Here is a 27314-nt window from a genome sequence, read left to right on the forward strand (position 1 = left end):
TTTGCGCCGGCGGGAGCAACTGGCTCTGCACTTCGGGTATGGGCAGTTCTTGTAATCTCCCAGTGTGTGTTGAGGTGGGAGGAGGCAGGAGACGTTCTAAGATAGACTTAGTGGAGCATGTGCGCTAAGAAAGTCCACAGATTATTGGAAGCCAGTGATTTAAGAAACTATAGATAATACAATACCTAAAAAAAAAAGCAGTTTGCCAAAATTATATTCTTGTTCGCTTTTTACATTGTGCGTTTTCATTTCTATATCCTAAAAATCTTTACCAGTTACAGAGACAAACTAAAAAATCTTTTGTTCTGAAATCAGCGTTTCTTACACTGGGGGCGGAGGGCTCCTGGTTAAATATTCCGGAGAGTCTAAAGTAATTTTTTTTTCTTTAAAATATGTCTGAACATATTTTAAATGTGAGAAGTATTGAACCAGGGTATTTATTCGAATAATACTTGAGTAATTACTGAGAGACATGTATGGCCAAGCATTGGGTAGTGTTAATATAAATACAGTCCTTGCCCTGATAGAGTTTACCACCTTGTGGGGCAAATAAGTAACCAGGCAATTACTATACAGTGTTACAAAGTACTATGATAGAGAGGTACAGAGTGCTATAAGAATAGAAAGAATATATGGTCTAAAGTTTCAGGTTAAGAATAGAGAGGTGTCGTTGAGGTGAGCAACAGGTTATTTCGTGAAAACGTTATAAACTCTTTATAAGTTTGGACTTTAACCTAGCAGCAATGGGCTAGAAATATATATTGGGGGAAATATGAGTGCATTGATCAGATTTGCACTACTTCCAAATGGCTTAGAGATGAGAGCGAGCAAATCTTGAAGCTAGGAGAAAGCAGGGTTGAGAGAAGTGAATGGATTCAAGGAATATTTAGAAAATAAAGTGAATGTAATTCAAATGGATTAGGTATGGTGCGTGTGAGAGAGGACAATAATTGACTTCCAGTTTCTGGCTTCAGCAAATGGAAGAATAGCAGTCTTCCTCCCTGAAACAATACAGAAGCAGATTGGGAAGGGAAGGGAGAGAAATTATTTCAGTTTGTTGCATCTGACATGTCTTCTAATTTATGGTGATTGAAGCCACAGAGGTAAACCCGACCTCATAGGGAAAATGTTTAGGTTGAAAAAAGGGCTAAGGACAGAACTCAGAGGTACATCTACCTTTAAAGAGGGTAGGGACAAATCTGAGCATTAGTGCTCAGGTCAGAGAGGCAGGAGACTCAGGAGCATGCAGTCATTAAAAGAAGCCAAGAGAAGAAGGAATTTTTCTATTCAAGTTGCATTTTGTAAAAAACTGAATTGCATTTTTTGATTCACAACCAGCACTACTTTGACATCTTTAACCAACTTCAGTACTCTGTGGACATCTGGACCTTTAGGATAAAATTATAGAGTGTGTATATTTTCAACATTTTGTTTGGCAGTAACATTATTTGCTGCAAAATGAAGTCTGAACTGGAGAAGGGAGGTTTATTTTGTTTTGTTTTAAAATCAGTAGAACTCTGTATTTCTGTTTTGAAAACATATGAGGGCATTGGTACAGCAGCTCCTAAGTACTTTTTACTAGTTGCCATATACTGTAAGTTTTCAGCCCTTTGTCTTCATGTGTTGCTTATGTTAAGGATCTTATGTTTGGGTATGTGTCTAGGTTAGTATAGAATGGAGAAGAACACAGCATCATGATCTTAGTCATATCAGTGGTATATAACTTTGTTATCTAGTACCATTGATTTCTGGGCCCCTAGATTCAGATCTAAAAAGTATCTTCAGGGTATCCTTTTGTCTAAAGCAATAGTGAAATTCATTACTAAAATAAGAACCCAAAAACATTTTAAACTTTTTGCGCAGTGAGTGATCATAGGCTCTAGGTCACAGGAGTCTAGGAAAAAATAATAGTGTGGCAAATAAAGTTGTACTAAGAGTCCACTTTAGTGTTTCAGAAATCGATTGCATTTTGACATCTCCAGTTTGTACTTGCACAGTTGAGAGGTTTTAAAAAATCTTTAACTTTTTGTTACATTTTTCTTTTATAGGGGTTTTCTTACATGCCTGTTTTTCTCAAAATGAGTGTCAGTATCACCTTCGTAAGACCTTTTGCCAGAGTTTTAGTGCCATTTACCCTTCATAGGAAGAGAAGGGTTTTATATTCAACAATTCTGCAGAGATTCATGTCTTCCAAAATACCAGCTGTGTCTTATCCTAGTAAAGCGAGTACATCACCTCCTGAACAGCTGGAATTGGATGGGTGGAAAATTACAATGAAATCTAGTGTCCAAGAAAGTGTTCCAACAGCCTCTAGTACCAAGGATGAAGATCCTGTAGCTGCCACAAGGGAGTTAATTGAGATGTGGAGGTTGCTTGGCAGAGAAGTACCAGAATATATCAGCGAAGAAGAACTCAAAACCATTATGGAATGTGCTTCTAAGTCATCGAAAAAAAAATATTTAAAATATTTATATGTTAAGGAAAAAATGAAAAAAGCTAAGCAAATAAAAAAGGAAATGAAAGCAGCAGCAAAGGAAAAAGCAAAAGAAGATCAGCTGCTAGAAACCACTAAGGAAAATAAACAGCAAAACTTTCTATTTCTACGACTTTGGGATAGGAACATGGACACAGCAATGGGCTGGAAGGGTGCCCAGGCCATGCAGTATGGACAACCTTTGGTTTTTGACATGGCTTATGATAATTATATGGAACCAAAAGAACTGCAGAATACTGTTTCCCAACTTTTAGAAAGTGAAGGATGGAACAGAAGAAATGTTGATCCTTTCCATATTTATTTCTGCAATCTTAAAATAGATGGCCCTTTTTATAGAGAGTTAATTAAACGTTATGGAGAAAAATGGAACAAATTGCTTTTAACAACAACAGAAAAGTCTTATGTAGATTTATTTCCAAAGGACAGTATTGTATATTTAACTGCAGATTCTCCCAATGTTATGACTGCTTTCAAGCATGACAAAATTTATATAGTGGGATCTTTTGTTGATAAGAAAATGCAGCCAGGTACATCCCTGGCCAAGGCAAAACAGCTGAATCTGAAAACCGAATGCCTTCCATTAGATAAATATTTACAATGGGACACTGGTACAAAAAATCTCACCTTAGATCAAATGATGCGTATTTTGTTATGTCTGAAAAACACAGGTAATTGGGAAGAGGCTCTGAAGTTTGTACCTAAGAGAAAACATACTGGTTATCTAGAGATTTCTCAGCATTCTAAGGGGTTTGTCAATAGACTGAAGAAGTCAAAAACTTTCAATTCATTTCCAAAAGGTTCTCTAAATATATGCACACAGAAAAAGTGACTTGAACATTTGATAGCTTAAAAAGTAAATAGGTTAGAAATACAGTACTATTAGTCTTTTTTTTCCTGAATGTAACTCACTTGCTCTTTTAAAGGTTGTCTTTCCAAACTAAATGAAGTATTGTATCTTTCTCTGATTAAATATCTGCAAAACTTTGGAAATACATTTTGTTTGCTATAAAAAGAAAATCTTAGAAAGTAAAGAGTTGTCCAAGTTTGTTGAGTCCAGTAAAACAGTTGTACCATCATTGTGGCTTTCTTATGAATACTTTGAGTCTCAGACTCTATTTTCCTTCTTAAATTGTTCTTTTAGCCCTGTCAACAACTACCCATTCATCAAAAATGGATATAGAAAAGATTTCTAAACTTCAGGTAGTAGTTCACGTATTAAAGTAACATTTGATACAGTGCTGGGCATGTCATAGGCACCAAGGTATATTGTTTAACTGATCTTTTAAAGATTAAAATATCCCTTGGCATGTCATAGGATTTGGCTATATAATGAAAATGAGGCCTGGGGGATGAAACTCATTTCTTGTCCTCTTAGGAAAAAAAGATTTGATGAGTGTTACATGCAGCACTTCCCTATTATAGTATAGATAGCTTTCCATTCCTAGGAAATGGTTCCTTTTCTACAGTCATGATTTGAATGGAAGCTGCCATGTTTTTACAGACCTTGCTCCCCTGGTCACAGCTGATTATCCCAAAAGAGACAGTTCACTCAAGCCATAAAGATGGGCATCCTACTTTAAGACAGGCCAGTCAGAACCCTTTTCCACGATTTTTGGACTTGAGAACTAAGATAGCCTGTGTTAATTCCTTTCTGGTGGTGGACTTTTGACAGGAAGCTCTGGAATTGATGGTGGCCATGTCCTTTTCTATGAAGGAAGCCAGGCTACAGTAGGAGTGTGAAGCTTACCTACAGAAATAAGACCAATTTCTAGAGCTGTTCAAATCCCTGCTTCCAGTTGTCTCTGAGGTCTAGCTATAGATTTGCCTTTAGCATTTATTGGTTGTTCAAAGCTCATGCAATGTCCTAGGATCCCTCTAATAAATTCCCCTTTGCCTAAGCCAGTTTGAGCTGGGTTTCTGCCACTTGTTATTGAATGAGTCCTTATATACTTGAGAAAATATGTACTTGTTTCCTAAGAAATGAACTTTAGGAACCATATTCATTGTAGACTACCTACACCATTAAAATTTTTGGAAACATGGGATATAGAGAGATCTGGCCAAGTATTTCTACCTAGTTTCTGAACTGGAAATTAGCATAAGACATGTTATCCAATACATTTCTTAAAGCAAGACCTAACTTTTACCAAATACTACTAAGTACCTACTTTGTGCCAAACAATGCTGTTTATTTGAATAATGTAAACAACTAAGTTATAGGTGCTACCAATAATACCTTTTTTACAGATAAGGAAAATTTACCTAAGCCAAAAGTATCTCGGAATTCAAAAGATCCAGCTTTTAACCTATAAATTATGCCTTCTATAATAAGCAAGTATAAAATGAAATGGAAAAACAAGGGATGCCTAACCTAAACTTTGGGGATCAGGGAAGTCCTTGAGGAAGTGATGTATAAACTTAGAATCAATGGGAAGTATGAATGAATTTCAACTGTTGGACCCTATGAAAGTAGCAAGGTGCTAATACTTGAACTGCGTGAGATACATTGAAGATAAAATAGCATAGTGGTTAAAGAACAGGGTAAGATTGAATAGAAGGATCAGCGCTAGAATGAGGCAATCAGCAACTAGGGCACCTCACTGGTCTCTGAGTCCTAGCCTTGCTTCCTGGGTTCCAGCTCTACCCTTACATGTTCTGACGTTGCCTAAATTGCTTAATCTCTTAAAATTAGTTGTTTTCATCTATAAAAAGAAAAATAGTTCTTGACATAAAATAATATGGTTTCTGGCACATAAGTACTAAGTAAATGTTAACTAATTCAGACTATACATTCAAAATGGAATGGAATTTCATTGGAATGTGATTTTTAATACTAGTATATGTAAATTATTGTGTACTTTGAGTACATTCTTATTTCTGTGTAACTACGCTACAATAATTCAGTAATGCAACACTAGAATTAAAAAAAATTAAAAAGATCATTTTTCCTTCCAAATAGTCAAGCAGTAACTCTTTTCTAAGACTGTATCTTTCTTATGTAGCTAAATCACAATGGCAAGCTCATCCAGTTTTTTAAGACAGGCCAGTCAGAACCCTTTTCCACGATTTTTGGACTTGAGAACTAAGATAGCCTGTGTTAATTCCTTTCTGGTGGTGGACTTTTGACAGGAAGCTCTGGAATTGATGGTGGCCATGTCCTTTTCTATGAAGGAAGCCAGGCTACAGTAGGAGTGTGAAGCTTACCTACAGAAATAAGACCAATTTCTTATTGGGATTAAAACTCATACTAATTTTAATTTTCCAAAGTTTTTAGAATTTGGAAATTAGCAGAACCTCAGATACTGCTTCAATTTCTCCAAAGCAGATGGTATGATTTCCTGGGCACTAAGTAGGAAGTAATGGCATTTCTCTCAAACACTCATAATTTATTCTACAGTATTCTTTGAAGGCAACTTTTGTTGCCTATGTGCTAATTGTCTTCCCTCACCTATTAGAGACTTGCTTTCATGCAATGCCATTTCTAGTTCTTTACTTTTGCTCTTTTCAAACATGCTACCAACTTTCTAGCTTTTAATAATTAAAACAATTTTAAAAGAAGTCTTTACTTGCTATTATCCCTACCATATTATCCAGTTTGACTTTTTTTATATCTAAGCCAGATGCTTCAAACAAGTATTCAGAAGTTTCCATTTCCTCTACACTACTGTTAAACAATGCAAGCCACATATGTACTTTTAAAATTCCAGTAGCCATATTAAAAATAAACAGGTAAAATTAATCTTAACATATTTTACACTTAACCTATTATTTCACACTATTATTTCAATTTGCATTCAGTATTGTAGACAAAGGGGGGGTGGACTGTAGAAAGTAACCTCAGGGTGATCTGATCATAAATTCCTAACTGGACAGGTCATGCGGGTAGCCACATCCCAGGTTTATCTTTGCCTTAAGCAAGCCCTGTCCATTGTTTCTGTGCATCTAGGTTAACACATTTGAAATGCATCTTTTTCAAAGTAACCACCCTCAAGACAGTACCTAATTTTGTTAAGTATCCTGTAATCCAATTCTGCCTTGCTTTTTCCCACTTTCATGTAATCTCCCCTACATTCCGTCCTTAATTCCAAATTCATAAAAGAAGCTACAAACTATCATTCTCCAAAGCATCTTTCTCAATTTGTTGAAATCTTGCTTCCAGGTATATCCTCTGGTTGGCTCATAAATTTTTATGAAAATTCTCTACAGGTTTGGACATTCTTATGTTGATAGCATAAAAACTTAGTAAAATTTCACATTCATATTTTTTCATAATAAGCCTTCAAAACTTAGTATGTATTTTAATGGTTACAGCACACCTTTATGAATGCTAAATTTTCAATAGTTAAAGTAAAATGTGTCTTACCAAGAGTTGTGTTTAACAACAGCTAATTGCTTCAGTTTTTAAAATAACATTAGAAGTTCAGTTCTTAAGTTGAACTAACCACATTTCAAGTGCTTAAGAGTCACATGTAGCAAGTGGCTGCCACATTGAACAGTGCAGCTCTAAAGTATCGCTTGTTCAGGGTGGCATGGCCGTAGACCATGGGTTGTGTCTCCACTGGGACGTGAATCTAGGACTTTCTGCATGTAAAGCAGATGAGCTAACCACTACACTATGGAACCACATCCACAATCAATAAATTTGCTTTATCAGTTCAAACTCACAGTATTAGCAAATGGAAGTGTTAGAATTTAAATTCATTTTTGTCTGATGGAATGCTATTGCTCTTTGCAGTACACTGTCCTTTCATTCCCTAACCCATCTGTTGGGGGTTACTGAAGCTTGTAGTCATTTGTTCAATGAATATTTATTGAAACTGGTATAATCTAGTTCCTTAGGAAACATGACTTCATGGAAGTGATAGGTGAATGAATTAATATCTTCCATCTTTAGCTTCTACAATGTGGTATACAGAACTAAATCTCCTAGGTAGCTGTTGTGACCTCTTTGAACTTAATTTTCCTCCTTTAAAAATACAGACATCTATAAATACATACTTTCACATAAAAATCTTGTTTATGTCTCTTCAAAAAATGATAAAAGTGAGAGTCTGGGTGATTAAATAACTTGTGCAGATCACATCTGGGAAATATTAAAGACATGAATTATCTTGTCTATGTAAAATGTTTTGCTGGGCATATTTACATACTGTCATAAAACGTGGACCAGGGACTTTGCATCACCAAATCATCACATCACCATCAAACCACTCTGCTTCTGTCATGTGAAACATATTGGTTCTTTCTTCATTCTCCAGACTTGGAGCCTGAGGAGTCATCCACTCACAAATACCGATCACCTTTCATATATGAAACACACTATGGAAAAAAATATATATGTATTTTTAATGGTCTCTCGTGTGTGTGTGTGGCGGGGGTAGTTTTGTTGTCAAAAAACTTTTGAGCCAACTCGGGAGAAAACTTAAAAAAAAAAAACCACACTGAGGGAAATATCAAATGACCAGAGAATGCTATATATAAATTATCTCATTGAGCTCTATGATGGCCCTTTGAGGAGGTACTATTATTATTTCTATTTTATAAAGAAGGAAACGTAGGCCTGTATACAGTAAGAAACCCTCAAGATTTATTCAGCCAGTAAAGGGCAGATCAGGGTATTCAAACCCATGTTCTGACTCCTTAAAACCAATTTCAGTAATAGTCACTGTATATTATAGGGCAAATCCAGTTCCTCAGGCAAGGAATCAACCCTGTATGGCAAGAGGTAGTATAGAAAAAAAGAGATGAAGCTGAAGTTAGCCTCAATATAATTCTTGATCTTCATTCTGCAAACCCTTAAGATCCACTAGATTTCTAAGTAAGGCAGAGATTATCGAAGTCTTCGCTTAACAAAAATAACTTCTCAACTTGATACAGAAATTGCAGCCTTTAGAAAAAGTAGTTTTACCACTTGGCTACGTGACCTTGTACACAGTATTCTTTGGCCTCAACTCCGTTAAAGTCTAATCCCGCGTTGGACTATTGTGGGGATTAAATGAAAGCGTCTGACACAAGAGGACGCTCAATAAACGCTAACTTCTCTCTTAAGTAGGAAAAAATACGGCCCTACATTTTTTCCTTTGATTGGCACACGCGATCCGCCAAGACCAGGAACCTCAGTTTAAGCTGCAACCACACTCCATCCAGTCTGCAAAATCTTACACGATTTCCACCATTTCCAGGATGCTGCTCCCACCTCCCCTCATTTCTCTGGATCCGCCACTAGACCATGAAAACCTAACCAACCTGCAGTAAAAGTCCCTAACCAGACCTCCTAGAGACCGCCCAAACCTCCCTAACTTTCCTTCAGAAGTGGCTAGTCGATGATGTCACACCCACTTCCGTTTTCGAAAAGGCCTCTTTTCATTCTCTAAGGCCGCTCTAGGCTGCCGCCTCGCAGGCGGGCTCCACAGCTCAATGGTTATTGGGCGGGGCCGTGACGTCCTTGGCGTGGCTGTAGGGAGGCCGCGGCGGGGAAAATGGCGGACGGGAAGGCGGGAGAGGAAAAGCCTGAGAAGCCGCAGCGAGTTGGAGCCGCCGGAGGTGAACACAACCCCAGCGTCGCGGGCTGAGTGGGATGCTCTGAGCCTTTCCATGAGCTCCCGGGGGTGGGGGGCGTAGAGTGGGGCGAGAATGGGCGAATCTGGCGCTCATCAGGCCAGGTGCTGGGCCCAGACAAGCCCCGGGCACGCCCGGTGCGGCCCGCTGTGATCCCGGCTCACCTCGCCTCTTTGCTGAGGGATAGTCGGCCACTGTTCGTCACCTCCTGGCCCCAGCGGACGCCCTAGTTCTGAGGAGAAGGGAGATGGGCACCAGAAAGGGGGATCGATCTCGGGGTGGGATCAGGGGCGGCGATGCAGGAGCCGCTGCCGCCACACTGGAGATGCACGTAACACAAAACACGCGCACACACTGGGTCACCCAGCAGTGGCCTCTGGAACTGGCCGCAGGCCGAGTTTCCGACGGTGCCGGCCTCTCACTTACACCTAGGGGTTAGTTTGCTGCTTTCTTTTCGCTGAGGAGGTGAATAACTCTGGCTTTTATATTTTCAAGCCGAATATTGACCATGTAGCAGGATGGGTGGAGGGGTTGCAGGAAAAGAGGAATACTTGGCCTGCCGGCTCGTTAAACTGTGAAGTCTAGTGTTAGGGCTTGGTTGCCTTTCTTTGAAGTGTCTGTCTTTTCTGAGTTAGGCTGTTGCCAGCTCGCTGCATGCCAAATATTTAGTTGGCTAAACAGGCTAGTGTGACTCTTCCTGTGTTTTGTTACGATGTACTCGGGTTACAGCTATCTTTATTCTGTTCTCTCCACGCCTGTAAATTTGGGTTTTGTACATTAAGGGAAAGAAGCATGTAATTTCTCCAGCTCCCCTTTGTCGTAACAAGGCAAGTAATTTAACAGGTGCGAGCTGATCATAATATCTTTAGAACGTTTTAAATATTATTCTCCATTCTAACTCTTTCAAGTTCTTATCCCTAAAAGTATTTAGTACGAGAAAATACAGAATATTAATAGCATGTGAAGGCAGCTATTGGAAACTATTAACATGATATTTAATGTGAGTTATTTTGGGAACAAAAATTGAGAAAAATGTAATGTTAAATTAGTTCCTTTGGACCCAGAATTTCCTAATTAAAAAACATGTACAATGCTATTGAGCGAAAACTCTCTCCCCAGTCGCCCCCTTTTTTTGCTAGTAAAACAATTTAAAACCATCTAGTACTGCCTCATAGGGATTTTTTTCCCCTTCAAAAGTTATTGGGGTTTTTTTGGAAATTAACGAATAAAATTATATTAAAAAGTAGTTTGAGGAAAACAAAATCTTACCTGGCTTTCAGACTATTTTAAATTTAGACTGAATTTTAAAGTGTTTTGACCAAGAGTGCTGGAGATGTGTAAAATGTACCTTTAATGTCAGCATAATTCCACTGTATAATTAATTCACTACCCTTTCAGTTAGGGATAATTAGCTCTGTAGTATGAATTTTGATGTTTCTATTTCAGCATATTTTTGTGTGGGGGTGGTATAAAATTATATTTGCTGATATTAAAAATTATTCTGATCTCCTTATTGGTGACTTAGAATAAGTAACGTCCTTTAATAACTTACATGATTTGCCTTGGGTGTGCCTCCCTTTACAAGAAAATAGTGCTGTTGCATATAAACCATTTTTGAATGTCAGATATTTTTAATGAAATTGTACAAAGGAATCATATAGTTAAAACATTTTAACTACAAATAGATCTTGCTAAATTGATAATTTTGTGGCAGGTAGGCATTATGAAGTTTCTCTTAAAGGCTTACCTAGAGAATATTCTGATTTTTAATTCCTGTTGAACAATCCAGTAAGTTGAAAGTGTATTTTTTATGAGAGTGCTTCCATGGTTAACATGAATTTATGTCAGTAAGAGAAGCTATGTATTCAAACCACCTGTTCTCATCTTAAAGAGGAGAGAGAATGCTAAGAGTGAGGCCTTAGGTCCATTTTTTTTTTTTTCTATTTGGCTAAATTTTTGTAGCTCCTTGAAATAGAAATTTTAGAGAACAGCTATTCATATAATCATGGTCATTTCAGGGTATTTTAGGTTACCTAAGATCTACTTTATTATTTTTTGTAAAGAATTTTTTATAAGTTTATTTGAGCCAGAACTGACAGCAGTTGTCAGGAAGCAAGACCTGAAGTGCTCTTAAGGCTTGTTTTAATGAAATTGATGTTTTTTATGGCAGACACTAGGAAGGTCTTGCATATGTTCTCATTTAAGCTGCATGAGAGTCCTATTAGGGAGGTAGCTGTGTGTCCCTCCCTTTTTTTTTTGAAGATGAAAAAATTACTGGTGTGCAAATGAATCATGAAGGATACCCTTGAACTTTCTTATTAAGTAAATTTTTTCAGAGTAAGGTACCTTTGTGATCCAAGGTCCTCTATCCAGCTGTTCAATGGGGGAAGGAAAGTGTTTGTACCAAGTGTAATTTGATTTCACCTTAATTAACCTACACAGTTTGTTTGCTCGAAATGAATATAAACTAGATTAAATCCCTTTAATTAAAATATTCCTTGATAAAGAATCTAGCAGTTGCTATAACTATCCATGTTTTGTTATAAATCGATTTGCGATTTTCTTATTTTTAAAGCGGCCACATTTTTTTATCCATTAAAATTTAAGTCACATTGCTAAAAATTTTTACCTTACTAATCTATGAACTTCCAAAATTTTGTTTTCCACAATCCCAAAATACAAAACATTTTATTAAATAATTGAAAATAGCAGTTTTTATTAAAAGCCCCAAATACTAAAGTAGTACATGTTGTGTTTAAAGGAAAGCACTTAATGGACTTAAGAATGATAGTGGTATTTAATGGCATATTTCAAAGCTTAATTAGGTCGAAATTTCATATTCTAATGAGCCATTTATAAAATTTTAGAAATTATAATTATACTGATAATATAGATTTGGCTGTCATATTTTCCCATCTTAATTGATTATTTCATTTGCTTTATTTCCTAAATGTTTTGTGTATGTTACTACATAATTGTTAGAAGAGGATTAATAAAAGAGAAAATAACAGCGCAACCCACGCTAAGTAATGAATACTAAAAGTACACCCACCTTCCTTCACTCCTTCCCCACCCCTTTTCATTTACTCGTAGATATTTTCTAAAGCTATCGAGTATTTACAATTGCTTACAAAAAAAAAAAAAAAAGACCACTTTTTGAGAGTGAGCAAGGCTAGTGATTTACTATATCCAGAAATAAATTGCTGGATCTGGAGTCAGTCATGTGTAGAAATGACCTCATTGACATAGTGTCATTGACATAGTGTTTAATCTTCAGTGTGCACCTGAGATGTGGGTGTTCTTAATAGTTTGCCTCTTCAGATGACAAGAACACAGATGTGAATAAAATTGAGTTGCTGCCAGTTGATAATTAATGGTAGAGTAGTTTTCCCAGCTCACCTTTTCATGCTACCTTTTTCTAGAGCTGTCTCTATACTATAGGAGTTTTCCCTGCAGCATCATGTGATTGATTGGACAGATATTATTGTGTTTCATGTGTTAGCACATACTAGTTCAGCTCATTGTCACATTTGCTGTGTTAATATTATAGTAAGAATTATGTTTTCACTTTTCATATTTATGCTTTCATTTTTCTAAATTTTTTGTTTCTTTTACCCTTTTGGGTAAAAGGAGATCTAGAATTAGGTAAAGATAGGTTTTAAAAGAACTGGAAAGCTTGACTAATTATGGCCCTTGGGTCACAGTTCAAAGAGCAGTTACACTACCATCAAGACTAAATATTCTTTATCCTGTTCGTTTTGATGTTTTTCTGAGTTTTTATATGTTCCAATACATCAGAGTTTTCAATTTTAGCTGTGTATCAGTCACACAGAAGTTATCATTGTTTGGGTTTTACTGTATATTTCATACATTATTAAAAGTATACATAGAAGCAGAATAAAATTTAGCATAAATTATTTTAGTTATAAACTTAGACTTTGAAAAAACTGAATAATACTTTTTTTAAGGAAACTCTAAATTGAGTTCTGATTTTTAACTATTGAATAGCAATCTTTAATTCTTCAGGTGCTTTTGTAATTTCACATCTAAATAAGTGAATGGCACCTCCTGGGGAAATTCCCAAAACCTAGTCCTGCTTAATTCCTTCCCTACATTGTCATTACAGCTCTCACCCCTTGTCCAAAGGGAATAAAAATTCCTTTTATTTCTCTAAACAAAATCAAATGTTCTGTTCAAAGTGCTTATTAACTAGAAACCTTGTAATTCCAAAACAATGTAGATCAAGATCTATAGCCTCTGGTTTTTTGACCCCTTACTTGTCAGTCTATGTTTAATTTCCCCTTACCCCCCATTCTAGCTTTTTGTCCTGTTTTCTTAACTATTGTTAGAGCCATCCCTTAGGTCATCTTCATAAAAATCTCCATCAACAAACTACTTATTCACCATAGCAGAATATATTTTATTTGGTGAATTGGTCAACTGGGGAAAGAAAATAAAACTTTTAATAAAAGTCAGCTTTCTGTCTTTCTTACCTCTCGATATGTTCTTAGATAGCTTTCTTGTGTAACAGATCTAAGATATTCAAGATGTGAACTAATTTCATCATGAATACAAACATGAAGAAAATTACTGAAACATCTTGCATTCCCAACATTATATATATATATTTATATTTATGCCTTCTACTGTTTGAAATTGTAATTAGCTTGTCTTTCTTTCATGAGAAAAAAATAATATATAGACAAAAGTAGAATTGTTAAAGGCTCTTAAGGGTAACTTAAAACAGGCGATAACCAAGTTTTCAGAGTAGAATTAAATTACTCAAAAGGCAGTAACTTTGAAGTCTTCCTTGAAGTTCTTTTACAAATAAAGATTGTATGAGATGTACACGAGGAAGACATCACTCAAGAAAATTACTCCAGGCGTTATTAACATTATAGTTAAGGTAATAATGGGCTGTTCAAAACTAGGTACTTTGTGTAACTAGTAGTATATTATTGAAGATTATTGTAATTATTAGTCAAATGTATTCTATGATGTGACTAATTGCTCACAAACTCGTTTGTTTAGAATAATTTATAGACCTTAATTTCTAAAAAGCAAAATCTCACTAGATTATTGTACAGCTTATATAACAGTTTTTAGTTGAAGGGCTTTTACTTTTTGTGAACTCTATGTTTATAATTTTAAATTGCTCTGTATTTTATGCTAGTTAATTCATGGGAGCCTCTTCTACTGCCACACAATCTCAGTTCCTGCTGTATACTCTAACAAACAGTGGAAGAGACTGTTGGGTCAGTAGGTGACAACTACAGAGGTATCTTCCTTATAACGATGCTTTTTGAGGTTGCTGCTCCCATCAATCTGCTCAGTAAAAATAGCTCATCTTGGTAAGTTGTTTCGACTTCACCAGGACCTGAAGAAGAAGCAGAAAAACCTGTGAAAACTAAGACTGTTTCTTCCAGTAATGGAGGGGAAAGTTCCAGTCGCAGCGCTGAGAAGCGATCAGCTGAAGAAGAAGCTGCTGACTTCCCAACAAAACCAACAAAGATCTCCAAGTTTGGATTTGCCATAGGTAGTCAGACGACAAAGAAAGCCTCAGCCATATCCATCAAACTTGGATCAAGTGTGAGTTGTTATTTTATATATGATGTTTGTAATGGGTTTTAAGAATTTGTTTTGGAAACCTGCTTTAACTTGGTTAGGTAAATTAAATGTAAGAAGGTACGTGGATGCATGAACTTACATGTAAGTATTTAAGGAGTTACTAGCTTTATGTTCAAGAAAGGTCTGGATGAATTATAACTCATAAAGTTATTTTAAAGAAATATTTGGAATATGAGAGGGGAACAACTGTTATAAACATATGATTATAAGTAGCTTAGAATTTTTACTAAGTTGAGCAAAACCTCTTGAAAAATATTTTCAGAAAGAATTTCAGCTTATATTTCTTAACTTTTCAATCTAGTAATATTAAAAATAATATCTCTAGAAATCAGTTATTTTATCTTAAACTACTCGTAAGGTATTACCTGGTCAGAGCTCCTGGTTATCTTACTTTGGAGCTACAAGTGGATATTGATATCCTGTGACAGTAGTTACAGATGAACTTTGATCCCTTATTTTAATACGTAAACTTTGAATTAGTACTAATGAACCATGGAGTGTCTGGAAAGTATTTGAAATGCTAGATTGAAACACATGAGATTTAGAAATTAGACAATTTCTGACTTATAAAAGTGACAATTTTATACGGTTCAACCAAATGGATCTCTTCTTTAAGTTAATTATAGTGTATCACTATTGGCTTTAGAAAATACATTCTTGTATAAGGAGGAAAAGTCTTATAATTATTTTGAGTTGTTTATTCATGTCTAGTCTGTGAAAATTAATGCTCAGTTGCCAAATGCATACAGCTTTTTTCTGCACTAGATGTTTATTCAGAGATCTTAAAAATATGGATCAGATTCCTACTAGAGTTTTAAAAGAACTGCCATCCTCAGAACCCCCACTCCCATCCTATGCTGTTTTGATTGCCTTTTGTCTTTCTTTCTTCCTTTGTTTTTTAAAATTCAATCTGAACAAAAGACATTTAGCTTGTAACTTCATTACTTATGACTAGTCTCCCTATTTGAACTGATTTTTTTGTTTGTTTAACTTGGGTTTTTTAAAAGTTTCATTGACCTAACTGCATAAATATATACCTTTTTTGATAGTCATTAAACATGTATTCTCATGTATACTTCTGATATACATGTTCCCCCTGATAGTAAATTTTACTGTGGTTCAACACCCCCGATATCAGATATCCAAATCCCTACTTTTTTTAACTCATTGACATGATTTAGTTATTGCTGATCATATTAGATGGGAAAGTTATGTTTGAAAAGGTACCTACTCAGTAAAATTTTTAATCTTTGGAAAACAAAGATCTGTTTTCATAAAATAAACTAGTATAAACAATCTTCCTAGGAGTTGAGATGTAGGATATAAAATATAGTATAAATCATTGCTTTTCTTTATATGATGTGAAAAGATAGTTAATGAACCAGCAAATACTTGTCTCTTTGTTGTATGTAATTATCAAATACATGACTTTAAAAGATTAAAGGATGTTTCTAGAGCCACTATGCGTAATCTCCAAATTAACATTTTTTATTCCTTCAAAAGCAAACATTGTTTACAAAAAGTATTTGTTTGTTATAGAAGAAGGGATGGTTAATTTTGTTTCAGCAGGTCAGAGAAGATTTCTCTGATGAGGTGATATTGGAGTTGGCCTTAAGTATAGGCAGGGGGCAAAAAGGCATCTTGGATAAAAGGAATTTCTTGCAAAGGCAGTTTAGGTATGAACCCACATGGTACATTCAGGAAAATGTTCGTAGTTTGGAAGCGGAAGGAAAATGTAGGATAGAAAGCCCCCAAAATGAGACCTTTGGACTAAATCATAGAGGGCTTATTTCTATAATATAGTTTGGCTTTATTCTTTAGGTTCTAGCAGGGCTATGGAGCAATATGAGTCTTGACCCTTAAACAGATTTGCATTTTAGAAACATCACTCCATATAGATCACTCAGTACCAAGAATTAGAGGGGGAAAAAACAAGATGGGGGAGATGGTGCTTCTAACAGTTCAGGCAAGTAATGCTAAATGACCTTAGGCGCTGATAGTGTGGTAGTGTGATACGAAGGCAGGGAAATTTAAGTTTGTTAAATAGAAATCTAATCAGCACGACTTTAACAGTAGGATGTGCAAGTTGAGGAAAATTTTCTGGCTTGGTATTTATGAACACTATGAAACTAAGGTACCTGAGCCACAAGAGCTCTAAGTGGAGCTGTTTGTTGTCCAGTGGGCAGATGACATCCTATTTGGAGATAGGATTTGGTAGTTACAACTATTTAAAACTTTGGGAATGAATACGGTCAACCAGGAAAGTATAGAAAACGAAAGGTAACTAACAACAGAACCTTGAGTATCTGTTATTTAAGGGAAAAAAAGGGAGGGGAGAGAGAGAAGAAAAAGTCAGAGAATTAGGAGAATAGCCAATAAAAAGCAGTGTCACAGAAGCCAAGGTACAGGTGTTTTCAAAAAGGAGCTGATAGAGTCAAATGCAGCGTACTAGTCATTATTAACCCTACAGTATCGGGGTCACCTGATTCTGAGTGAGTGACGAATCATGGGAAATGGATGGTAAGGGAGGGAGCCAGATTGCAGTGGATTGAAGACTGAATGGGTGGCTAGAGGATTGGAGATAGTGATGACAATTAACGTCAAAAACTTTAGAGAGAAGCACATTCACAGGCCAGAGGGCACAAAATTAGCTAGTAGAAAGATGGATGTTTTTTATGTTCCCAAGGCACACTATATTTATTTTTTACTGTGGGAAAGTATTACTAATCATTTTCTCTTGCCTGAACCAGGTACCCCTTAGCTAAATAATGCTAAATTATAGGTCATAACTAGAAAATGTTTTACAGGAGGAAAATAGATGGACAATGAAGTAAAATAAAACCTATCTGAGTTCCTTAAGATTATTTCTAAGAAAACATAAAGTTGAATCTTTGAAGATAAATTATTTTTATCATTTAACAAGTTTGTGTACACATTGTGTGATACTCTTTAATATGTTTCTTCTTCAGAAGCCTAAAGAAACTGTTCCAACTCTTGCTCCAAAAACCCTTTCAGTAGCAGCAGCTTTTAATGAAGATGAAGATGTAAGTTGACACCTAGTTTTGTTATTTTCCTTTAATAACCAGTTTTTTAAGGAAGATGTTACCAGCAAATTATAGGTTGTATTAATGGTACTTAGTGAATTTCCTTTGCAACTGTGATCACTTTTTTTGTGTGTATGACATCTGCCAAATCTGGATGTTTCTATTTATTTTATTTGGTAGTAGGGTTATTTAAAAAATTATTGACTCTGGGGACAAGGAACTTAAAAATTAAACCAACAATTGCTGATTATGAATAATAATATCTATTTGTACTAGGAAGTATGTAGTACCCCCTCAAAAAAATTCAGTACTGCTGCCTTTAATAAATTCTATAGTTGAAGTCTTCAGTGATGAGACATTATGCATGCATTCAACTTTTAAAAGGCAGCAGTAATGCTTTCTCTATTTATCCCCATGAGGAATAACAGTAACAAATAATATAAGTGATTCTGCTAGAAGTTTTACTCAGTAAGCATATATTCCAGGATAAGCATGAGATGCTTATCTGCTGTTCACTTAGGCAGTCCTAGTTCCCTCATGCCCTTCAAAGTGTCCCTCTCTTACCAGGCTTATGAATGACATTTGGAATTTTAAGTATAATTTTCACTGATTTTTTTTCCTTAGGCTTTGACTTTAAAACCTAACCCCCATTAAGATGTGGCCTCATTTGTAACAATTAAGCATTACAGGGTACATGATGAGTAATTGCTCCTCAAGGGAATATAAATAAGAAATATATGTTCAGAGGTGCACAAACACTGGGGCAAGAGTGATTGGGAAGAATATATAAGAGAAGAAATATGAGTTGGGTGCTAAAACATTAGGCAGGATTTTGAGAAACCATGGAATATTTTTGTAAGCTAAGACATCGCTTTCAAATCACAAATGGTAGATACTAAGCAGCTGGATTTGACTGGATCGGAGATTTTTGTAGAGGCGTTTAGGCAAGGATAAAAGTGGGATAATTGGAGCCCAGATAAGTAGGTAAAGAATTATATGATTATCACTGCATCCTCCTTGGATGTTTACTCATTCTACATATTTTGAGTGCTTTCTATATGCTAGGCACAGTGAGATTACGGAGATAAATTAGATACGTTCCTCTAGAAACTCAGCATAGTAGAGCAGAGACTTAACACATGGAACAGTACAAAATAAAAGTCAGAAGTACGTGAAGAGAAGAAGTAATGTGGAAATTCAGGGGAAGAAGAGAGGCTGGGTAACTTTCTGAAGCAGCATGGAAAGACCATTGGACTGGCAGTTGGGAAGACCTGGATTCTTGTCCTGTTTGTCCAGTTATTAACTGGTAGAAAGCCTCTGAATAAATAAGTCACTTTACCTTTTTGGAGCCTTAAGTTTTTTAACTGTAAAATTCAGGCTCAATTTAGAGCATAGATATTTAATTGTTTTTCAGAGTTCTGGGGTTCTGTGGAAATGTGTCAGGAGCTACTGTGCTATTAGGTGATGCCTAACAAGCAGGGCTCTAGTCTCCTGCCCTTGTTTCATTTATAGTGATTCTCTTATCTGTTTGATATTTGGGAACACAAGATTTTGTTGAGGAAAAAAGTATTTCATTGCCTTGCCTCCCTCCAAAAAAGTTTGAAAAGCACTAACTCTAATATTTAATGTTTTCTGCCATTTCTAAATTCTTAAGAGATTAGGTACAACTTTAGTATATACAGATTTTATGAGGAAAGGGCAATATAGGAAGAAGGGAACAGCATATGTAAAAGTAGAGGCTGGAAATTGTAAGCACCTACATAACAGTAATAGCTTATTTGAATGCCTTACAATTTGGATATCTTTTTACATAACTTTATTTTACTCTCCATTTTTCCCTGTGAATTGTGTGATACAGTTATTTCTATTTTGAAAATGGAGAAATTAAGTAATGTATGCATAAGTATGTGCTAATGCACACAAATGTTGAACTAGAATTTACATCTTGTGTTTTCTAATCCTCTGTTCTTTGCATCATCCTTTTCTGTCTTCCCTAACTGTTTTCTAAAGAAATTTTGGACTGGTTCAGCAACACTATTTCTGCTATAAGATAATGATAGTAAAGGATAAACTTGTCTCTTAGATAAAAAAATGCAACTAAAATCTTCATCTGGCTCTTCTTTTGTAGAACATGGTTAAGTAACCTTGGATGTATATTTGAGCCTAAAATATATTGGACAAATGCATCATTTAATTAATTTTGAAATTAAAAATTTTTTTTCAGTTGTATCTCTTTAGTCTTCTTTAGTTTGGACAATTCCTCTCTGATTTCATGGCATTAACATTTTCAAAGAGTTCAGGCCAGTTATTTTATATAATGTCCCTCAGTTGGAATTTTTTTGATGTTTCCTCGTGATTAGATTCCCATTCCTTTTGACAGGAATACCACAGAAATGATGTCAAGTTCTCAGTGCATCATATCAGGGAGCACAGGTTGTCATTATGTCTCATTACTAGCAATGTTAACTTTGATCATTTGTTTAAAGTGATGTCTGCTAGATTTCTCTACTGTCAAATTACTATTTTGCCTTTTCTAATTAAAATTTATCTTTTTGGGGCTATTTGAGCATATGCGGAAATACATAATTTCTTAAACATTTAGTCATGAGAGTTAACATCCATTGGTGATTCTTGCCAGAATCAATTATTATGTTTGCCAAATGATTATTTTTCAAATTTGTTTCATCTCTTCAATGTTTATTGTCTCATTGTAAAGGAGAGCTTTCCTTTATATAACTGTGGGCTCGTGGATTCTTTATTCAGTAGGCTATAATGCTCAAATTGTTCCAGATTTGACCAGTAGAAATCCCTTTAAGCTGGATCTTAAGGACACCCTTTTTAAAAGGGATATGTAGCTCGGCAGCAACATTTATGCATAAAAACATCTAAAAGGAACTTGACATGTAATATATCTTTTTAGTAGTTATAAGGAAAAGTAGTAAGGCATGAACTTCAAGGTGTCTTTATAGTAAAGCAGACATTTTGAGAAAGAACAATATAGTAAAGTGGTTAAGAGTCTTTGGCATTTGACTGTTTTGCTATTTATTAGTTTTGTAATCCAGGACAAGTTAACCTTGTTTAACTCATGATAATCATACCCACCTTGTGGGATTGTCAGGATTTTAAAAGTCATGCGTATTAAAGCATTTGGCACAATATGTAGTACATAATAAACAAATGGTTTTAGTTCTAGAATATCAAGTTTTTACCACATTTTTTAATGTTAAATCAATATACTAAAAGATGTGCTTTTCTTTTTAAAGTGTAGTTAAGATAATTTTCCCCTTTTACCAAAATTTACAGTATTGAAAATGCTAAAAGACTTAGATATAAATTTTAGCATATTTGTAAATAAATGAATTTAAAAAACCTATATGCAGTCATCTCCGTTTACTTCTTTTTCTTCTAGAGCGAACCAGAGGAAATGCCTCCAGAAGCAAAGATGAGAATGAAGAATATTGGAAGGTATTATAATTTTGCATGAATATTGTAGAAAATGATGGTGAATTTAAATTTTTTTCTGATATACAAAGAAATGGCTTTCATTTCTTTATGATCTCAATCCTAATCTTGGTCAGAAATGTCCTTTTCTCCTTTGGTAACTTAGATGCCAAATACCAAAATAAGACATTTTAATTTTTCTTCACTGTTTCTGGTATCATGGAAATAATCTTAATTTCAAGTTATATGTTCAGTTTCCTATCTTTATATGCATAAATGAATAACTTAGAGGCTAGTAAGAAAGTTCAGCTTCAAATCAACCCATATTATGTCCATTTCTACCAAATGTATAAGCTCCCAAAGAACTAAGTGCTAAGTCCATAAACAAGCATCAGTCTTCAGAATTTTGGTTTATGATTCAAATGGGAGCAGTCCCAGTGGGACTGTTGGATCCAGTGTCTTCCTTTCATACTGGAAACCAAGAAATACATCTGACATTGGAACCCAGTCTGAACACCTAGTATACATCTATTTAAACATCGAAATAGTTTATAAAATGATCTGAACCTTTCTGTGTGTGATACATCTGAATGTTTTTCTTCTGTTTCACATTTTATAAATGCTAATGGCAAGCCAACAGATTGATTTCATGACCTTATTAATGGTTTGCAAGCAGCAGGTTTAAAAACCATAACGGTTGCCTCCCTTAGCTATGTATCAGAATCACCTTAAATGTTTATTAAAACTGCATATTTATTTGGCCCTTCCTCAGGCCTACCGAATCTGAAATTTTAGGACTGGGTCTATGGAAAGTGTATTTTTAAAAAGCTCTGTAGGAGCTTCTGATGTTCAGCCTGTATTTTGAATGAGTTAAAAACATGGCCCAAAGGCTTTATATAACATTTTAAATAAATTTCTTTTAACACAGGGATACACCAACATCAGCAGGACCAAACTCCTTCAACAAAGGAAAGCATGGGTTTTCTGATAACCAGAAGCTGTGGGAGCGGAATATAAAGTCTCATCTTGGAAATGTCCATGACCAAGACAATTAAATGATGTGCTTTGAAATTGGAGTGCAGGGTGGGTGTAAAGTTAAAAGGAACAGTTTCCTTTTTAAAGAATGGTATAAGACTATCTTTGGAGCCACCTTTTTTTTTTTTTAAGATTGAGTGGTACACTAATAAATGAGAGTTTGAAATTAGAGGTAATTTATGTTTTATATACAGATTTCAAGACATTTGCTAATTTTGTAGTTTCATGTGATTAGTTTCCAAAGGTTACAGATAATAAAAAAAATCAGAAATGGTACCTTTTTAAGAATTGCATATTTTTTTAGACACAACTATTAGCACATTAAGAGGGAAGCAAAAAGTTATTGTCTGTTTAAACTGTTAGCAGTTAACTAACTTAACTCCCTTATTAACCTAAACTTTCTGGCTCCCAGGAACAGCCTTATAGAGAAAGGGAGTATTATATTGGGAGGAAAATGTTACTGGACTATTGACAAAAAGTAAATTAGATAAAATATTGTTTTTTTTTCCTAATGGGCATTTGTTTTGTTTTAAGTCATAAACTAGATGTCGCATTGCTATCAGTGATACAGATGCTTAGCTCTTTTTAAAAAAAATTTTTTTTTAATTTTATGTAAACTGTTGAGTATTTGAAATAGCCCACTTCACTTTAATGGGTCTTGTCTACCTTCATTAGTCTTCAAAGAACAACCATATGCTACCAAAGTAAATCAGTATTTTGAATGTGCTTCTCTTGGTTTTTGTTATTAGCTAGTTCCTGTAAGCATTTCCACCAAATCTTGAAGCAAGTCATAAGGAAGCTGTTTCTTTTAAAATACAAACCACCACCAAAAATTTTAAATGTACATAATACTTAAATATTTGGCTGTTTTTATTTTTTAAAAGGTAACAAACACCAAAAAAGCAACATTGTATGAAGATGGGAAATGAGAAAGATGCACTTTCTGTAACTTTGTCCAGACATTTAAGTTACTAACTTGTGAAATCCAATTTGATTTGAACTTACTACAGGAATTCTTATTTAGTACAATAATATGGTTTAAGTGTATACATAGTAACCAACGGCCTCTCAAAAGCACATTTTAGGTACTGAAAATAGAAAGAAAAATGCATCTTTAAACATTTTATGGAATCTTTGAACACATATACTTTGTTAGAGCTGTGTGTTGTAGGGGTTTTTTTTTTTTTGTACTTTTGTATTGTAAATGGATTCTTTTTTAATGTGACAGTTAAACACATCTTTAAAGGCGCAGTCATAGATAAAAATGCAGTATGATTTCCTTGAAAACTCCTACAATGTTATGTTTGCAGGCAGCTCCAGACTGTCTTAATGGTGGTAACTACTTGCTAAGCTCTTTTAATAGGTAATAATAACTCCAGAGAAGAATCCTGTATATACTCCTAACACTTTGTTCACTTGCATTTAAGTTTAGAGTAAGCCCCAAGTAAAACAATGGAAATGTATATTGAACTATTAGTTCTTACATGATTTAATTATATCAAGATACATGAATTTAACTTGCTTTAATGTAGGCGAACTTTTCATTTTTGTCCATTTTACTGTTTATGTTAAAATAACATTCCTCTCCTACATATTCTTTTCTTGACTTAAATGAAATATTAACCTAAGGTCAAGATGGGAGAGAGAAACGACTGAGATGAATGTCTTTACTAAAATACCAATAAATTTGTCAAACTCAATAGTGTTCTTATTTTCTATTCCACTCGTTGCTGGGGCTTTTTTGGTTTTTGTATTTTGTTTTTGTTTTTTTTTTAAACAGAAGAGACAAATGTTATGATTGTTGCTTTTGCCCAGTTTGTTGGCCAGAGTAATGGGAGATTTAAAATTATTGAAGTTTACCTAACTTAGCACTTAGTACTACTATAGCATCATCTGCCTCCTCCACTGCCAAAGTATCTGTCCTGTGCTGTAGAAAATTCTGCCAAGGCATATCTTTGAAAATCCTTAGATGTTAGAAGGTATTCTCTTATTAGTGTCTGCCATTCACTAGTTCTGTATAGTTTCTTGATGTTTATAATGCTGTCCAGTAGGTCAGATCTTAGTAACAAAAAGTTTGAACTACATTTTAGAATTAAGACACGTATCTAGTTTGACTAATTACAGATGAAGGCTATGAGTTTCAAGTGTTTTTTCTTTAATGATCAAGGTTAGCTTGACATACTATGAAAGGATTGTTGAAGTTATTTTTATGGTCAAGTGAAGATACTTTTTAAATTTTTTTAATTTCATTTAGAAAAAATTTCAGACTTAGAAAACATTGCAAAAACAAAGTATTCCCATGTTCTCCAAATGTTAACACCTTACATAACCACAGGACAATTATCAAAATCAGGTAATTAACATTACAATACTTTTATCTGTTATATTATTTTATACTGTTATTCTACAGACCTGATTCATATTTCACCATTTGCTCCACCAACGTCTCCCTAGTTGGAGATCCACTTTATTGTCATCTCTCTTTAGCTCCTTTAGTCTGGGACACTTCTTCAGTGTTTGTCTTCCATGCCCTTGAACTTTCTGAAAAGTATAGGCCAATTATTTGTAAAAGATCTCTTAATTTGGGGTTTGCAATTGGTAAGTATCTTGTGGGGAAATTTTTGGGACTCTGTACGTATCCTATTATACTTTTCCCCACTATTTGGCAAGAATTCATTCCCTCCCACCCCATGGTTCTTTCCTGAAACAATTGTTAGTGTACTATTTGCCAAATGATGATTTTCTGTTTCCATCATTCCTTCTAATTTTAGTAGTTGAAATTCTACTGTGAGGAAGTTTTCTTCTCTGTTCTTATTTTATTGATTATTTTCTAGGTTATAACCCTTTGTTACTCAAAATGTCCCAGATTTTCCCATGCAAACTCATTCCAGTTGACTCACATATCTTTTTGACCTCTCCCCATCCTTTTTAAAAATACTTCCCTAATTTCTACACCAGAAGATATAATGGACCCATCTTGTATTTTCTCCTCCAGCCCTGGAATCTGATTTGTCTAAACATCCATGGGTCCTTTTATGAGAGAATGGTATTCAGAAACCAAAATCGGCACTAGGTGTACTCCTTGGTACTGAGGTGGACTTGTTTCTAACCTACTTAACAGCTAGAAAAATGTTATGTATGCATACATCTATTTCTAGATCTGTGTATATTTGTATTTGTATACTATATGTATGTATCTTCATGAGTTCATATCGATACTTCCAATACCAGACCAACAGAGTTCCTGCTAGTCTTTCTCCTTTCTATATTTGTAACTCTTGTCCAACAGAAGAAATCTGACTTTGACTAGCCATAATATGTTGATTTATTTGCTTCATTTCTAGAATACACATGAAGTACTTTTCAGAATTACTAATTCATATATTTCCCTATGAAAAACAAACTACTATCTAGTGTACAGTTCCTTTTTAGTCTTAGAGTACATAATCAAAATACTGTTAGAAAATTAAGTAGGTTCTTTGCTCCCCTTTTCGGTATGGTTAAGTTACTCATTTGTAATGCAATCAGTTAATTTGTATTTCATAATGCCTGACCATTGTTAATTTTTTGATGTGAAATATTAGCATAGTTACAAAAGTTAGAACTGCAGAAAAATGTATCACTCTTCCCTATCTTTTCTATCTTATTCTTTCTCCTGCCCTTTGTATCCTGATTACCTACCTATAGCTAATCTATGGTTTCTGATTTATCCTTTCTTTTTGATAGATGGGTATTTATTATTTCCCCTTTTTTCTTAATGGAAGGTAGCATAGTTACTCTCTTTTACTTTTTTTTCACTTTGCACTGTATCCTATAACAACCACATAGAACTCCATTGTGTGAATATACCATAGTTTTATACAGTTAATTTATGCATTTCTAATATTTTGTGTAGATCATTTCTAATATTGTCTCTTGGCTTTGATTATAGTTTTTGATTTTTTGTTTTTTTGTTTTTGCTGTGTGAAAGCTTCCATTTTTTATGCAGTAAACTTTGTTAATCTTATAGCTTCTCAATTTTATGTTAATGGTTAGCCTTTATACTAAAGTTAATGATGAAGTCACCCATGTTTTTTTAGTGCCGTATTGTTTCATTTTAGAATTTAAATAAGATTCCTGATCTATTTAAGGCATTTCTTGTGGATTTATGAGATTGGGAGCTAATTTGTTAAGTGATACCTTTATGATGTTAAGTTCATCCTAATTGAAAGCAATCTGTTTTAGCCTCTTTCAGGAGTGTTTTTAAATTTTTTCTCATATAGCTTTTGCATATTTCTTGTTAAGCTTATTCCTAAAGTATGTTAATTTTCTTTGTTGTCCTTGAAATGGGGTTTTCTCTATTACTGTGTTTGCTGGCTATTTTAAGATATGAAGGCTTTTTCCGTGTGTTAAGTCTTGCTATCTTATTAAATTCTTTTCTTTTTGAGTTTTATCATTGATTCTCTTAAGATTTTTTCAGGTATATCATATCACTTGAAACTAGAGATGGTCTTACTTCCTTAATTTTTGTGCCCCTAATTCATTTTTCTTGCCTAATTACATTGACTAATATTTCTTTTAGTATTAGTACAATATTGAGTAGCAGTAGAAATAATGGGCATCCTTGCCTTATTCTGTTCTCAGTGGAAATGTCCTCATTGTTTTACCATTAAATAAGATGCTGGCTTTAGGACCAAGGTAAACATTGTATCACCTATTGCTATTTTCTTAAGTGCTTTTATCAGGAATGGGTATTATCAGGAATTTTGTCAAAGGCTTTTTCAGCATTGACTCAATGAGTGAAAACTTTAATAAAAAGAATTATAAACATGAGAACTCTCAGGTATAGCAGAAGCGGCAACTGTAGGAAGAAACTACCACCCTTAGGGCCAAGGAAGTAGGTGATCAAGGAAAAGACTTAACATCTTAGAGGAGAGGCCCAGGCCAAACTTCAGATCTTTGAGGAGAAAGTGCTGTTGCTACAGATAAGAGCAAAATCCAAGTTGTTCATCACCACAATGAAGACAAATTTTGGAAACCCCTTGATTCAACTTCTGCATGAAAAATCTCTGGTGATAGGTAGCCATCCACCCTCACAGGAATTCATTGTTGGTTAGCAACAATTATTTTTCGGG

General features: G+C 34.8%; 2 protein-coding genes across 3 annotated transcripts in view; both read left to right on the forward strand.

Annotated features, from left to right (window-relative positions):
• Positions 1-3570, forward strand: part of TRMT10C (tRNA methyltransferase 10C, mitochondrial RNase P subunit) — a 4479-nt gene extending 909 nt beyond the window's left edge. Inside the window, exon 2 of the mRNA XM_006913062.3 lies at positions 2049-3570. Coding sequence (XP_006913124.1) covers positions 2061-3323 — 1263 coding nt within the window. The 5' untranslated portion in view covers positions 2049-2060 and the 3' untranslated portion in view covers positions 3324-3570. The remainder of the gene's footprint in view (positions 1-2048) is intronic.
• Positions 3571-8858: 5288 nt separating this feature from the next.
• PCNP (PEST proteolytic signal containing nuclear protein) lies at positions 8859-23900 on the forward strand. Of its 2 annotated transcripts, XM_025047768.1 has the most exons (6): positions 8859-9037; positions 14226-14403; positions 14479-14641; positions 17650-17724; positions 21134-21189; positions 22094-23900. In XM_025047768.1, the coding sequence occupies exons 2-6, from the start codon at positions 14348-14350 to the stop codon at positions 22218-22220; spliced, it is 477 nt and encodes a 158-aa protein (XP_024903536.1). In that variant the 5' UTR covers positions 8859-9037; positions 14226-14347; the 3' UTR covers positions 22221-23900. The 2 variants fall into 2 exon arrangements, with proteins under 2 accessions (XP_024903536.1, XP_006913125.1); XM_006913063.3 differs by lacking the exon at positions 14226-14403 and having other exon boundaries at positions 14427-14641.
• Positions 23901-27314: the final 3414 nt, after the last annotated feature.

Source organism: Pteropus alecto, unplaced genomic scaffold, assembly GCF_000325575.1.
Source record: "Pteropus alecto unplaced genomic scaffold, ASM32557v1 scaffold20, whole genome shotgun sequence".
Classification (NCBI taxonomy): domain Eukaryota; kingdom Metazoa; phylum Chordata; class Mammalia; order Chiroptera; family Pteropodidae; genus Pteropus; species Pteropus alecto.

Bases quoted from the DNA above. Each gene is read 5' to 3' on its own strand.
- PCNP (XM_006913063.3), top strand. From the start codon at position 8,974: ATGGCGGACGGGAAGGCGGGAGAGGAAAAGCCTGAGAAGCCGCAGCGA. The intron at 9,038-14,426 runs GTGAACACAACC...CGACTTCACCAG, and splicing joins GCGAGTTGGAGCCGCCGGAG to GACCTGAAGAAGAAGCAGAA. The intron at 21,190-22,093 runs GTATTATAATTT...CTTTTAACACAG, and splicing joins AGAATGAAGAATATTGGAAG to GGATACACCAACATCAGCAG.